The sequence below is a fragment of the Bos indicus genome, chromosome 2, assembly GCF_029378745.1.
Source record: "Bos indicus isolate NIAB-ARS_2022 breed Sahiwal x Tharparkar chromosome 2, NIAB-ARS_B.indTharparkar_mat_pri_1.0, whole genome shotgun sequence".
In the NCBI taxonomy this organism is placed as follows: domain Eukaryota; kingdom Metazoa; phylum Chordata; class Mammalia; order Artiodactyla; family Bovidae; genus Bos; species Bos indicus.
Genome location: NC_091761.1, coordinates 71,400,707 through 71,417,208, shown reverse-complemented (window position 1 = coordinate 71,417,208; position 16,502 = coordinate 71,400,707). Strand labels below are relative to the sequence as shown.

The window sequence follows — 16,502 nt, the reverse complement described above, 5'->3', positions numbered from 1 at the left end:
TGCCATCATACTAACAACATTTTATTTCTTAAAAGAAAAAACTATAAGTTTAAAATATGTACATCATCTATATTTCAGTCTTTTCTCTAAAACTTTAATTCCCCAAATGGCCGGAACATAAGCAGACACAGAGGACCATGGTGACCTGCAGAAAGGAAGTGAGAGGCACTGGTCTCCTGGTGGTTTTCATTCTAGGATCAGGTAGGAGCTGAGCGCTTTGCTCCGCAGGTTCTTCATCTCTTCGAGCACCTTCTCTCCTGCCTTCTCCGTTGGCTGTGCTTGGTCTTTCACCTCTCTAAATAGATATATATATATAAAACACAAACCCGATGCGGACACATCAGGGCACCTCTTAAAACTTCAGTTCACCCATCACCACCCTGCTTCTGGGCCCAGTGTCACCAGTGATGCCTCATGAAGATGGGAGGAGCTGTTTATACACAAACACAGTATAAACCATACTTTGTGATCATTTAGTTACCAGTGAAAACACCTGGCTGAAGGTGATTCCAACCCGATTTCCTGTCTCAGTTGCACTAGGTTCTTAGCAGAGCCAAGTGACCTAAACTCTCAGCCTCCGTTTCCAGAGGTACACGTGGTGGGAATTCCCATCTCTGAGGATTGTTGCAAAGAGAAATGAGAACTTATGCATGGACATCCCGGCATGATGGGTTCTAAATGCTCAGTGGGCAGGAGCTGATTCTTTATGTTTATGAGTAAAGTGGACACACAGTATCTCTGACTCTGACAATGGCTCTGGAACAGGGGACTCAAGAAGGAGGATTCTGCACCTGGGTGGAGGAGTGGCTGATGTGGAGCCTGGATGTTGCTGGCATGGTGAAGGGTAGAACTTTCCAAATACCTGGGAGGACAGGATTAGTGTATTTGGTTGAAAGCACAGATGTCTAAGGATGGTGAGCTCAGCTATATGATCTGTCCAGTTAGAAAAATTCAAGACAAAATTAAGTGCTTCTCCTCTGTGTTCACAGCAGCACTATTGACAATAGCAAAGACATGGAAGCCACCTAAGTGTCCATGAACAGAGGAATGGATAAAGAAGATGTGGTACGTATACACACTGGAATATTACTCAGCCATAAAAAGTATGAAATAATGCCATTTGCAGCAACATGGATGGACCTGGAGATTATTATACTAAGTGAAGTCAGGAGAGAAAGACAAATACCATATGATATCACTCACATGTGGAACATAAAAAATTAATACAAATGAACTTATTTACAAAATAGAAACAGACTCACAGATCTGCGGTTGCCAAGGGGGAGGGGGTGGGGGGGATGGACCGGGAATTTGGGGTTAGTAGATGCAAACATTATGTAGAGAATGGACAAACAAGGTCCTTCTGTACAGCACGGGAACTATACTCAATGTCCTATGATAAACCATAATAGAAAAGAATATGAAAAAGAATATATGTATAACTGAATCACTTTGCTGTACAGCAGAAATTAACACAACATTGTAACTCAACTATACTTCAAAAAAATAAAATTAAGTGCTTGTGAAATATTTCCTAAGGAGAGTGAAACTTCCTAAAGTTTTGGCAAATGCCTGAAAGTTTTGAAAAAGGAGAAGTATCTCAAAATGAGAAAATTAAAACTTCCCTAATGCATATAATTAAAAAAATTAATTGGCACCACTTTATGAAATCCATCTAAAAATACATAGTTCATGTCAGCCCTTAAATATGTTAATGGCTGAGTGATATTGTGATAATCTAAGGGGAGCTGAATGATGTGTCAACAACTAAAGTCACTCACACAGTTTCTTGGGTATTTTGCAATATAATTCTCCTTAGTAGGTCTTGAGAGGGTGAGATCACCATCAAGATAGCAAGGAAGCTCTTGGGTTGATTACAGCCTTCAAGAAAGAGCAGATGATTCTTTGCATCCATGAAAATAAGTATTTTCCAGAAACCAAATTGACAGCAGTCTTCATGGGGACATTAAGTATCACTGATGTGTTTTTTATTTCTGTCCGTCTGTCCAAGCTCTCATGTGTGTCTGTCTGACACTCTGTCTGCTTCCAGCTGAAGCTGAAGGAGGTGAAAAAAGGCACAAGTAAGGACTGAAAAGACAGAACTGAGCATCGGGTCATGCTTGGTATACAGGGAGAGAATTTCAGAACTGAATCTCTTGTAATAACCTATAAGGGAAAAGAATCTGAAAAAAACAGATACACACACATACGTGAGAATCCCATGGACAGAGGAGCCTGGTGGGCTGCAGTCCATAGGGTCCGACAGAGTTGGACATGACTGGAGCGACTTAGCACACACAGTGGTGGTGGTTGAATTGATAAGTTGTGTCTGACTCTTTGGACCCCATGAACTGTAACCCACCAGGCTTCTCTGTTCATGGGATTTTCCAGGTAAGAATACTGGGGTGGGCTGCCATTTCCTTCCCCATATTTCATATTTATATATATACATATACACACATCACTGTGCTGTACACCTTAAACTAATACAACATTGTAAATCAACTATACTCCAATAAAACTTTGAAAAAAATCATCTGTGAGATATCATTGGAATACTATACAGCCAATAAACTGATAATTATATTGATAATTTTGGCACATGAAAAAATGTACAAAAATAATTTAAACTGCAAAATAGGTGAATTCAAAATGCCATGGATCTATTTATTGAAAATGTGTGAAATGTATGTGTATTTTGAAAAAAAAATAACTTGGTATGCAGAAAATGCTTAGAGTTATTGTTGTTTTTTCTGTTTTTTTTTTTTTTGGTAAAGTGGCTGAAATACATTAAAAAAGAAGAGGGAATTTTTTTCTTTGGGTGAAGATATATAAAGTAATAAGTTCTATTTCATTTAATACTCATTTGATAATCAAATGGCATTTGATACTACTTTCTGTAGTCAAAATGGTGAAAAAACCAGGTGAAACAGCAAGTAAACAATGAGGTATTGGGTATTACCCTGCTCATGGGGCAAACTGTTCTAAGTCCATGGGTAGTTTTTCAGTTTTTCAAACTGAAAAAAAAAGGTTTTATTTAAAACTCTTAGCCATATGTTTGAAACCTGAAACAAAATGCAAAGTGCATCTCTTTGTTGAGGCGTCAGATGTACTATGTAGTATAGCATATTTTGTTGCTAAATAGCTGATTAAAACAGATGCTCACTGAAATTCTATTAAAATTTTTTTCCCCTAAATTTTGTTTTAGAAGCTGCTAATCTACTTTCTGAGAAGTGCTGGTTTGCTATAGGTTTCTGTTACTATTACAAATGAACCAAAGGAACCCCTTGCTCCTCTAAGATATGTGGGCATTCCTTTCTGAAAAGGCAGGGCCTCCTCCAAACACCCTGAACAAAGAAGACAAGCTAAAAAATTTACAGCATACACAAGGAAGGGTAATTATCCTTAATATATGAGGCATTCTTATAAATAAGAATAACATAAAGACTTTCTGCAATATAGGCAAAAGAGCCCCAGATAAAAGAAGAAAAATATTTGGTAAGTGTAGGAAAATTTTTACCATCACTCATAAACGAAGAAGTTAAAATTAAAACAATAATGTGGTCATTAAAAACCTATCATATTGGAAAAGAAGAAAAAAACGTCTGATAATATCCACGTTGTTCAGGGCATTTGATTGTGGGCATCCTGACCTCTGCTGGTAGGATGTTTGTTGATATTTTCCTGGATGGCGCAAAGCACTATGTATTAAAACCTTAAAATGAACATGGATTTAGTGTTTATGTTTCAAAGTTTATCCTAAGGAGACAGTTTGATAAGTTTGCAAGGAATTATGGCACTAGGAAATTTGCCGAAGCCCTACTGGCAAGAGCAAGACACTGAAGAGCTGACATGATCATCAGTAGAAAGATCGGTTAGCACATGATGGTATATCTACCAGTAAGATATAAAGACGGATATCTATATTTATAAACATATGATAATATGCTAAATGAAAGTCTAGAAGATAAAACAATACGAACAATATGATAGAATTCACTTAAACACATACAGTTGGCCCTTTGTGTCCATAGGTCCAGCATTTTCAGACTCAACCAACCCCCAGGTGGAAAAAAATATGAGAAAGTTCCAAAAAGCAAAACTTGAATTTGCTGCATGCTGAAAATTATTTAAAAATCATTTACACTGGATGAGGTATTATAAGTAATGCAGAGATGATTTAAAGTATAGGAGGATGTGTATAGGTTATATGCAAATTCTACACCATTTTACATAAAGGACTTGAGCATCCACAGATTTTAGTACCCAGGCTGAGGGGTGTCCTGGAACCAATCCCCCATGGATACTGTGGGACGATTGTATATACAGTTTAACAAAATACAGTAGGTGTTTGTGAGTTATTTAAATAATTAAAGTATTAATACTTGGAAGACCACATACCAAAATGTACAAGGTACTGACCCTGGGTGGTAGGATTATTGTTTTATTTCATTCTTTATATTTTTCTATATTTTCTAACATTTTAATAATTTAAAAAGACTTAAATAATTCTAAAAGGATATCTGGAATTTCAAACTTACAAACCATATGAACTCTAGTGGTTATTTCCTTTACCAAAGTATTCTTCAAAACCAAGTTCTGAAGGATGATGGTGTTGTCTGCCTAGCTAGCTGTCCCTGATTCAGAGATGCAGGAAAGGGTTCACATGTGTAGAGCAAGCACCCGGAGAGGTGTCCTCACACTGGCATCTCATGGAATCTTCACAACCGCCCGGGAGAGAGGTTTTGTTTTCTGCACGTTCTGAATGGGGAGACTGAGGCCCAGTGACTGAAGATAAGCAACGAGGCTGGAGGTGGCATGGGTGGTAAATAGGATACATGTCTAAATACCTAAAGCACTGGAAACGTGTCTCTTTGGACATGTTTTTAGATTCAAACAGTTCTGTATGTCATGTAGGACAAATTTTATCCTGGGCTACCTCTTCCTAAGGCATAAAGCATTCACTTACTTCTCTTTCTTGGTGTCCCTGTAATCCAGCATTGGGAATTCCGCTTCGATCATTTCTGGAGTCAGCATAATGTCCATACTCTGTTCACAGAGCTCACTGAAAGGAAGAAAATAGAAAAGTACTGCAATCATTTAAGAGTTACATGATTCCTTCAACATTAATCACACCTATACTTCTTGGATCTACATTAAAGAAAGTATAAGACTGATAAATAGCTTTCTATTAAAAACAACAGTAGGAATGGTTATTTATAAGCAGAGAATAACAAGAAGTTTAAAAATGGGGTTTGTTGTTATAGTTGTTGTTGTTCAGTGGCTAAGTCATGTCCGACTCTTTGTGACCCTATGGACTGCAGCAGAACAGGCTTCCCTGACCTTCACTATCTCCTGGAGTTTGCTCAAACTCATATCCATTGAGTTGATGATGCCATCCAACCATCTCATCCTCTGTCACCCCCTTCTCCTCCTGTCCTCAATCTTTCCCAGCGTCAGGGTCTTTTCCAATGAGTCGGCTCTTTGCATCAGGTGGCCAAAGTATTGGAGCTTCAGCTTCGTCATCAGTCCTTCCAATGGATATTCAGGGTTGCTTTTCTTTAGGATTGACTGGTCTGATTTCCTGTCCAAGGAACTCTGAAGCGTTCTCTAGAACCACAGTTCGAAAGCATCAATTCTTTGGTGCTCAGCCTTCTTTATGGTCCAACTCTCACAGCCATACATGACTACTGGGAAAAACCACAGCTTTGACTATACAGACCTTTGTTGGCAAAGTGATGTCTCTGCTTTTCAATACACGGTCTAGGTTTGTCATAGCTTTCCTTCCAAGAAGCAAGCGTCTTTTAATTTCACAGCTACAGTCACCGTCCACAGCGATTTTGGAGCTCAAGAAAATAAAACCTGTCACTGCTTCCAGTTTTTCCCCTTCTATTTACCATGAAGTGATGGGATCAGATGCCATGATCTCAATTTTTTTAATACTGCGTTTCAAACCAGATTTTTTCATTTTCCTCTTTCACCCTCCTCAAGAGGCTCTTTTATTCCTCTTAATTTTCTCCCATTAGAGTGGTATCATCTACATATCTGAGGTTGTTGATATTTCTCCTGGTAATCTTGATTTCAGCTTGTGATTTATCCAGCCTGGAATTTTGCATGATGTTCTCTGAATAGGAGTTAAATAAGCAAGGTGACAATATACAGCCTTGTCATACTCCTTTCCCAATTTTGAACCAGTTGTTTCATGTCTGGTTCTAATTGCTGTTTCTTGACCCAGATACAGATTTCTCAGGAGATAGGGAAGGTGGTCTGGTACTCCCATCTCTTTAAGAATTTTCCACAGTCTGCTGTGGTGCACAAAGTCATAGGCTTTAGCATAGTCAATGAAGCAGATATTTTTCCGGCATTCCCTTGCTTTCTCCAATGAATATTGGCAATTTGATCTCTGGTTCCTCTGCCTTTTCTAAACCCAGCTTGTACATGTGCAAGTTCTTGGCTCACATGCTGTTGAACCCTAGCTTGAAGGATTTTGAGCATAACCTTGCTAGTATGTGAAATGAGCACAATTGTCTGGTAGTTTGAACATTCTTTGACATTGCCCATCTTTGGAATGAAAACTGACCTTTTCCAGCCCTGTGGCCACTGCTGAGTTTTCCAAATTTGCTGGAATATTGAGTGCAACACTTTAACAGCATCATCTTTTAGGATTTTAAATAACTCAGCTGGAATTCCATCACCTCCACAAGCTTTGTTTGTAATAATGCTTTCTAAAGCCCACTTGACTTCACACTCCAGGATGTCTGGTCCTAGGTGAGTGACCACACCATCATGGTTATGCTATCATGGTTATCTGGGTCTTTAAGACTTTTTTGTATAGTTCTTCTGTGTATTCTTGCCACCTCTTCTTAATCTCTTCTGCTTTTGTTAGGTCCTTACTGTTTCTGTCCTTTATTGTGCCCGTCCTTGCATGAAGTATTCCCTGATATCTCCAATTTTCTTGAAGAGATCGCTAGTCTTTCTCATTCTATTGTTTTCCTCTATTTCTTTGCATTGTTCATTTAAGAAGGCCCTCTTCTCTTTCCTTGATATTCTCTGGAACTCTGCATTCAGCTGAGTAATCTTTCCCTTTCTCCCCTGCCTCTCGCTTTTCTTCTTTCTTCAGCTGGTCATAGCAGATACCCTTTTCCAATAACACAAGAGATGACTGCACATGGACATCTCTGGATGGTCAATACTGAAATCAGATTGATTACGTTCTTTGCAGTGGAAGATGCAGAAGCTCTATAGACCTGGAGCTGACTGACTGTGAGACTCAGATCATGAGCTCCTTATTGCAAAATTCAGGCTTAACTTTAAGAAAGTAGGGAAAACCACTAGACCCTTCAGGTAAGACCTAAGTCAAATCCCTTTTGATTATACAGTGGAGGTGATGAATAGATTCAAAGGCTTAGATCTGGTAGATAGACAGCCTGAAGAACTATGGACGTAAGTTCATAACAGTATACAGGAGGCGGTGATCAAAACCATCCCCAAGAAAAGGAAAAATGGGGTTACAGAATGCATATTGTTTGCAGGTGTACATGCAACATTTACCAATACTGACCGTATCTTGGACTGTAAGGAAAGCATGAATATTTCAAAAGGTTGAAATCATTCTGAGAATGTTCTGTGACCACAATGGAATTCAATTAGAAATCAATAGCAAAGAAGATAACCAAAAAATCCACAACTGCTTTAAAAAGAAAACAATATGCTTCTAAATAATCTACAGGTGAGAGAAGAAATTACAGGGATTGAGGTTATTTTTATATTGAGGTCTGCTACCCCTTACAGCAAGGGTCAGGAAACTTTTTGAGTAAAGGCCTCAGTGGGTCTCTTTTACAATTAGCTTCCCAGGTGGCGCTAGCGATAAATAATCTGTCTGCCAATGCAGGAGCCGTAAGAGACACTGGTTTGATCCCTGGGTCAGGAAAATCCCCTGGAGGAGAGAATGGCACCCCACCCCAGTATTCTTGCCTGGAGAATCCCATGGACAGAGGAGTGTGGTGGGCTACAGTCTGTGGGGTCACAAAGAGTTGGACACGCTGAGTGACTTAGCATGCACGCACACTGTTGCAGCATGAAAGGAGTCATGGAAAACATTCCAATGAATGAGTGTGGCTGTGTTTCAATCAAGCAGATGTTTTGCAAAAATAGGTGGTAGGCCAGATTTGGCTGTTTGTGGACCCCTGGCCTGGTGCTTGGTTGCTTAATAGTTACAGCTGGGTCACTGCAAGTGTGAGTTCCAGCTCCAGGAAGCAGGGAGAGAGTCTGCAGGAGATAAACCCACTCCATCCTGGTCCTGCCCTCAGGAGGACATCTCACATCTTCTCCTGCCCTCTTGGTAAAGGCTGAGTCACATGGATGACCTAACTCAGGTGACACTGAGCCTCCGGTTTCAACAATCCTATTTCTGTAGAAGAGACAATTCTTTTGAGTGGCTGTCTCTGCTACACTCAAAGAGAAATGCCTCCAAGATCAACAGAGGCTTCAAAATTTAGAATTACAAACAGGAACCCTCTCCTCACAGCAAAACATAAACAAAGGTGGGCAGAGCCATATTGTGTTTGGGAAAACATCCTTGAAAACTGCACAAAGTCACTCCGATCGCCTAATCTTTGCTAAGCAGCTGCTCTGTGTCAAGCTCTGTGCCAATCTCGATGCTGGTGATTTACAAGACAGTGATTTGCAAAACTGCTTCCCGTTAGCAGTTTCCTCATCTCCAAAGTATGGAAAATAAGAAGACCTCATTGTTGGAGTGAATGAAACTCTTGCCAAGTGCTGGGCCTGACTTCATATTTAATGCTCTGTAAATGTTACTGTTACAACTACCCTCCTCCACCTCCTCCTCATCTTCCTTAATTGACAACCCCTGTGAAGTAGGTACTACTATTCTCATTTCAAAGATGAGGAAACTGACTCATGAGTCTGCACATTAGTGAGGAAATTGACTCATGAGTCTGAATATCAGTGCTGAATGGGGAAGGGTCTGCAGAGCATCTCCTCACCTGCCTCCCCAAACTGAACGTCAAGTAACCGTGTGTCACCCCGGCCACCCACCTGGCTGCAGCATCCTCAGGAAATGCCCTCATGCTCTGGGGTTCGAGTAGCAGACACTCAACTTCCCTGTTCAGACCTGGGTTCTAAGCTTCAGACGTCCAAGTATTGCCAAGTACCACTGCTTGTGGGCAGGTCTCACAAAAACCAATATTTAGTACTTCACTCACTGGTTATTTACAGGAAGAAATATTAAAGCGGGCGTGCTGTGCTAAGTCGCTTCAGTTGTGTCTGACCCTTGCAACCTCATGAATTGTAGCCTGCCAGGTTCCTCTGTCCATGGAATTCCCCAGGTAAGAATACTGGAGTGGGTTGCCATTTCCTTCTCCAGGGGATCATCCCGACCCAGGGATCAAACCCACGTCTCAAGTTTCCTGCACTGGCAGATGTGTTCTTTACCCCTAGCACCACCTGGGAAGAGCCATAGCGGGCGTGGCCACAGCAGATTCAAGGACACATTCTCACTGGATGTTGGATGCTCATCAATAAAATCAAATTTAAGTGCCTTCGTTTGGAAGCTATTTTTCTTTTTCCTTAATTTTTTTGTTTGTTTTTTTATTTACTTTGGGGGGTTCTGGGTTTTCTTTTTTCCCCTTTTTCCTTAAAATTTTTGTTTTTGACTTTTCTTTTAAAAATATTTTGTTTGGGGTGGGGGCTATATTTCTTTTGCCCCTCCAAATCCTACCTGCCCTCTGAATACTAACCCAAGTGCATGCGATTCTGCAGCCTTGGAAGCCCACTTAGCACCCACTCTGCTCGCCCCTCCCTGAGCACCTGCAGCACTGAAAGGTCAGCCAGTTTGAGACCTGAGACTATTATTCTCCACCACAAATCCAGCATCTTATCTGCTGAGGGTGTGGCTGGGTGTCAGCCGTGTCTTGGTGGGGCTGCAAGCTCAGGTGCTGTGTGCTCCTTGGAAATCTCTCAGAGCACCTGGCATGTTTCCGGAACATAGACAGTGAGACCACAGGTAAAAAAGTACCGTTCAACTGTCTCTATCCTGTCTTCTTCCGGCAAGGCGTCAAGAACAGCAGGGACGTCGACAGGCAGCATGACTAAGTTGAAGGAATCACAGCTGTGGAAAAATCACAGAGCAGCCAAGGATATGTGACCACATTAGTAGTCTCACGGTCTTTATACAATCTTCTAAAGCACTTTTATTTTACCTTTGGTATTTTATGCTACCATAAAATACCATGGATGCTACCATCCAAGAGCATATGCTACCATTTATGCTCTTCACCCCTGGAAACCCACCCATGTCTCCCTAGAGGTAAAGGCGGGGGGGTGGGTGGTGATGATGAAAGTAAAAAGTGAAAGTATTAGTCGCTCAGTCGTGTCCGACTCTTTGTGACCCCATGGCCTGTAGCCTGCCAGGCTCCTCTGTCCATGGAATTCTCCAGGCAAGAATACTGGAGTGGGTTGCCATTTTCTACTCCAAGGGATCTTCCTGACCCAGAGATTGAACCTGGGTCTCCTGCATTGCAGGCTGTGACGGGTACCGGTCAAATCCAAGAGAATGGTGCTAAATAAGATATTTCCAAGAGCTTAGAAAAAGAATTTTCAAATGTGTAGTATCTAAACTTACTTTATTTCCTGGGGGTGGAGGTGGGCTGGGGCAGCTAGATAGTTTACTTTTTCTTCTTAATACTTTTTCCCACATTTATACTCTTCCTTAGTTGTTTATTCAAGTTCAGACCTCCTCCCCACCTCCTTATATATTGTTTAGTATTATAATTTTAGACTTTTACATAAAAATTACTGGGTATTGAGGACATTAAAAGCACTGAGATGGGGAGGAAAAAACAGTTTGTTAATTTTAAAGTTGACAGAATATTTCTGTTTCAAGTTGGTGGAATAAACACTCACCTTTAAAAAATTTTTCCTTTTTTTGGTCTCAAGTCCTTCTCACAAACCTCTCAAATGCTATTAGAGGAATAAAAACTAACACACAACAGCAAAGGGAATAGGGAAAGAGTCACAAATGGATATACATTTTTAATAATTTTCTGGAATAAGCTTTGAGAAGCTGGGAAGAGTGCTGTCTCATAAAAAAAGAGTAAAAAATGACCCATGGCAGGAAACTGACCTTCTTACCTTCTTACCGGCCCTGCAGGTGGCACGGATGGGACACCAGGGGGATTAATTGAAGCCTCCTTGATGTGTGCAGATATGTCTTGGAGATAAGTTTCTTCTTGTTTAATAAGCAAAAATGTGCCTGGCCCACCAAGCATAGGGCTTGGTTAAATGCAACTACAGCCCATGATTTTTACAGCTGTAAAAAAGAGTGAGGAGGATCTTTATCAACTAATATGGAGTGATTTTCAGGGGATGTTATAAGTGAAAACAGCAAGATACAGAAGAGCTTATCCAGTGTGCCACTTTTTGAATAAGGAAGAGGGGAAACATGAAAAATACATATATTCTGTTTAGCATTACGAAGAGAAACATCGGAACGGTGTTAGACCGAGCTGGCTACCAGCAAGGGCAGAAGGGAGGTGGGATGGAGTGACACGTGTCTGAGTTTGACTTTTTGTGTAGCTTTGAATTTGGTTAGTGTGTTAATGTTCTACATATTCAAAAAATAAAATTAAATCAATATGAAAGGGAGGAGTGAGTGAGTGAGAGTTGCTCAGCCATGTCTGACTCTTTGTGACCCCAGGGGCTGTAGCCTGCCAGGCTCCTCTGTCCATGGGATTCTCCAGGCAAGAATACTGGAGTGGGTTGCCCTTTCCTTCTCTAACGAAAGGGAGGAAATGCCCCTAAACTGAAAGCAAACTGAAACACATAAAATTTCATATGAATTCCATAAGCACAGTGGAGGGGAAAAAAGAGAGAAAGAGGAAGGGAAAGAAAGAAAAACAAAGAAGAAAAGGAAGGACTTATAGTCAATATCCTGTAATAACCTATAATAGAAAAAAGAATTTGGAAAAGAATATATATATATATAGTTATATCACTTTGCTGTACACCTAAAACTTTGTCAATCAATTATACTTCAATTAAAAAATACTTAAAGAGAAAAGGAGTAATCCAAATAACTCATAAATATAGTATTTGACTATATATCCACATCCTGGATAGAATGGGGATAGGGAGAAAACTTCAAATAAATCTTGAGCTCTATTTACTATGCTTGTTTTTTAAAGTGGTTATAGGTGAAGTCATTCTGAAACTATTTTTAACACTCTATAAAAATGAGCGAGTAAATGTCTTAGGAAGCCAGGGTTCTCACAGAGGAAGAACAGACAGATAACTAAGCAACTCCATGAGTGTGGGCTGGGATTATAAGCACCAGCGTAGATTCATGACTTCCAAAATGGGGATAGGTGTGTACAGTGTGTATGTGCACGTGTATATGTGCATACGTGTATAGATGTATGTGGTCATGCATTTTTGTATGGCTATGAACATATGTGTGAAAGTATGTGTATATACATGCACTTCCCCACACTCTGGATTGTCTGCTGAGGAGGCCAAGAAACAACCCCCCTCCACCCCCAGGGGCAATGTGTGCACCAGGAACCCAGATTTTGGTCTCTAATACCATTTCTCAGCAAAAGGGACCTGGCCTCCACCACCCAGAGATTAACCTTATTTACTGACTTAATGACAAAGAATGCAGGTTCTAACGGACAGTCCCACTGAGATCTCCAAGTGCATGTATCTGAGGAAGGGGTGGAAGAAGGTGGGAGCCTGGACCACTCTTCCAAGGCCAGGCTGGTCTGGAAGACAGAATAGCAACTAAAGGTTTTTCATGAGACCAAACTCATCTAATTTTTAAATTCTTACTTTTCTACGTGTTAATGCGTTCCTCTGGAATTGAAAGGGTGGTGACAGTGGGTGTTTGAGTAGTATATTTTGCTTTGTTTTGTTTCATGCCTTTCTTGGAAAAGTAAAACTCTGACAACCGTGAGTCAGTTCCTAAGATTCTTCTGGACTCTTCACCCATCTATGAAATCCCAAAGTCTGGCACTTCTGGATTATTAATAGGTAATTTCTTCATTGATGCTGACTCAGATTTCATGGGAGTCAGAGAGACTCAATAAATTCTCTCTGAATTTATTAAGGAGCAAAGAACCCAAGTGAGCTGTTTTGATTATTATGAATGCAAAAATGACTTGGAATAAATAAACATTAAATAATATTGCATGGTTTAATAAAAAACAGATAACTCTCAGCGGCAAAAATACAGGAGAAATACCAGCTAAGAAACAGGTAATCTATTCAAGCACAATGACTGCAAATTGAAGTATCATTAGTGGGTCTGTGGGAAGTTAAAAAGGAATACCATTATTATTCTGTAAGTCTTTTAGAAACAAAAACATGAGCTAGTGTCTTACATTATGGAAATACATGATGAAGAAATAAAGAATCCTCTCTTGATTTTATAATCTGTCATGCAATTATGCTTTATTTTGAAACAAATTGGCCCAACAGAGCACTCAAGCTGGAGAGTACTCAAGCTTCTGTACCTCAGCACAGAAGCTGGAGGTAACAACTCCTAGTTGGAGAGTTTTCTTTAATTCATGTGGAATTCATGTTTAATTCATGGTTAATTCAAGCCCAAAGTAACTGCACTCTGAGTGCCTTTTGAAAGAATAGCCTCAGGAGATTTTTCCAAGGACACAGCTTTGGAGAAAAAAAAAAACACAGGATGTTTTTGTCTTAATTCTTGAGACCCGTGCTTGCTGACAGCTGGTGGACCCTGGCCATCTGCACTCCCCACCATTTCTCATTTTACATGTTCTGTCTAGGGGAGGGTGCCACGCAGCTTTGCTTGGTTCCCTGATGACTGGGGTCTGTTCTGAAGTGCCTTCACTCCTCAGCAAAATGAGGATCTGAGTCCAGATGATGGAGGGTCATCGCCATCTCGTGGCAGCAGAGTGACTGCAAGGTTTAGTGGGTGGGGGACGGCAGGAGTGGGAAGAGTTATTAAGGACAGTGCTGGAGGCACCACGTGAGTCCTGATAAGTGCTCCGTAGGGACTCCTTCAGGTCCCCATTTCATAGACAAGGAAATCATTGCTCAAGGGCTTCAGGGATGGGTGACTCGCCCAAGGATGCAGAGTGGGTGACAGGGCTATTGGGTCTCTCAGACACCAGAGTGTCCTTCTCTCTGTAAGGTTGTTCCCTCCAGCCCTAGGTTCTGGAGATTTCAGGTCTTAGAAATATGCTAATATTACCAAATACAAGTTCATGTACCCAATGCACAGTGAGGCCAAGCAACCCAAAATGCCAGAGTCTGAAGCAGAGGAAGGTTTACTGCAGGATCCAGTAAGGAGAAGAGGGTGGCTTGTGCCCAAACCTTCAGAACTGCCTGAAGGTTTTCAGGGGGAAGTTTTTAAAGGCAAAACTTGGGGTGAGGGCTGCAGAGTGTGTGACTTTCTTCCGACTGGCTAGTGGTGAGCTACAGACCCTTATCTAGGTCCTCTGCTATAGCTCCACTCTGAAATGCCCAGATAACAGTATCTGATGCACATTCCTGAGTTACAGATGCCAAACCCCGACCAAATGCAAGAAGTTAACTATTTGATGACCATGACCACTGAGCCCCCAGACCTATGGTAACCTGAGAACTGACAACATGACATCATTCTGTAACCTCACCATCACCTAATCAGAGACCTGTGTATGGTGAACTGATCACACACCCTGCAATCCCCCTCCCTCACCTGGGCTTTAAAAATGCTTCCCTGAAAGCCAAGGGGAGTTGGGCTTTTTGAGCTTTAGCTGCCTTGTTCTCCTTCTTGGTGCCTGCAATACTTTCTTGGGGCTTCCCTGGTGGCACAGATAGTAAAGAATCCTCCTGCAATGCAGGAGACCTGGGTTCGATCCCTGGGTTGGGAAGATTCCCTGGAGAAGGGAATGGCAACCCACTCCAGTATTTTTGCCTGGAGAATCCCATGGACAGAGGAGCCTGGTGGGCTACAGTCCATGGGGACACAACTGAGCAACTTTCACTTCCATCACAACCTCGTGTCAGTAGACTGGCTTTGCTGTGCATGCGTGAGCGGACCCAAGTTTGGTTCAGTAATATGAATTCACAGAAAAGGAACTAACATTTCTGAGCCCCTGCCATGGCCCACATCCTCTGCTTGCTCTCATGCTCATCTCCAGGCAAAGGAGGGCAGTAGAGACACACTGAAAAAAATGACCCAAAAGGAACAGCACGTGGAAAAGCCTGGATTTCGATTAATTCAGGAAGAGCTTTTCTGCTGGCAGTGGAGGAAGAAGTAAAGGTAAGGGTTCCAGGGTCACAAACTGGATTTCAATTGCCTTCTTGAATCCCTGGGGATATGTGGGTGACAGTGCATATGGGGTTGGTGCACACTGGGGTGAGCTTTCCTACTTAAAAAATATATATATATTTACTTGTTATTTGGCTGTGTTGCATCTTAGTTGTATCATGCAGGATCTTTCCTTGTGGTGCACCGACCCTCCACTTGTGGTGCATGGGCTCAAGAGTTGCAGCACACCGGCATAGTTGCCTGGTCACTGGCACAGTTGCCCCGTCACTGGCATAGTTGCCCCGTGGCAGGTGGGATCCAAGCTCCCAGACCAGGGATCGAACCCATGTCCCCTGCACTGGAAGGCAGATTCTTAACCACTGGACCAACAGGGGCGTCTTCTCCTACTTCTACTAAAACGAAAACGTCAAGGCTGAGCAGATCTGATGGGCCTGGGTTCTGGATGAGAGGACCTGGCCCAAAGAGCTGATCAGAGAGTGTGGCTGAGGTCGCACGGCTCCTGAGGACCTAGGAGAATTCTGATAATGGCGAGGAACCAGGACACGCTGGCAGAAGTCAGGGTGTAAGTACCCACTGACCCTGGTTGGTGGCAGTGCTTAGGCCCAGGCAGAGCTGACTACTCCTGGGGCCGTGGTGGGGCTTTGCCCCCTTGGGGTGGGCCACACTCCAGATCAAAGGATTTGAGCAATAGGTCACTGATGATGGTCATTGTCTTGGGGTACTAGTCACGCTTGCTCACCAGCAACTCATTTTACTATATTTGTAAGGACAATGGACCAAATAAGTAAATTCCAGGTCTCAGGAGCAGGTCACTGACCAGGCTGCGTCTAAAGGAAAAGGCATCAGCTAGTTGTTTGATCTTAGGGCTTTGAAGAGGTGCTAGTTAAGCAAATTAGCAAGAATGTGCTTAGTTAAATTTCCTCCTTCTTTGGTCTAACACTATTCTCATCTACCTGCTCTGTCTCCGATGACAGCTGTGGGGCCTCCCGGTGAATGGCCAGGCTAGGGCATGGAGAGACCTGGATCCTTTGGTGTGGATATGGAGGGTGTAGATCATGGCAATTCTAAAATGCTGAAAATGAACCATGATTATTTCAGTTGAATTATGTGGACTGGTTGTCTACTTTTATTGAAGTATGGTCAATGATCCACCGTGACATTAATTTTTTTTCTAAAAAACCCCAGTTATTTATTTATT

General features: G+C 41.7%; 1 protein-coding gene across 5 annotated transcripts in view; it reads right to left on the bottom strand.

Annotated features, from left to right (window-relative positions):
- The window catches only part of CFAP221 (cilia and flagella associated protein 221), a 133,752-nt gene continuing 117,250 nt past the window's right edge, over window positions 1-16,502 (bottom strand). The window contains exons 22-24 of one of the 5 annotated variants that reach the window (XM_070768924.1): window positions 10,037-10,129; window positions 4,970-5,065; window positions 1-295 (exon numbers count right to left, since the gene is read on the bottom strand). In XM_070768924.1, the coding sequence (XP_070625025.1) occupies window positions 187-295; window positions 4,970-5,065; window positions 10,037-10,129 (298 nt within the window). In that variant the 3' untranslated portion in view covers window positions 1-186. Of the gene's footprint in view, window positions 296-318; window positions 2,057-4,969; window positions 5,066-10,036; window positions 10,130-16,502 lie in introns of those variants that run through there. The other 4 variants (XM_070768926.1, XM_070768922.1, XM_070768925.1 and 1 more) reach the window with 4 other exon arrangements.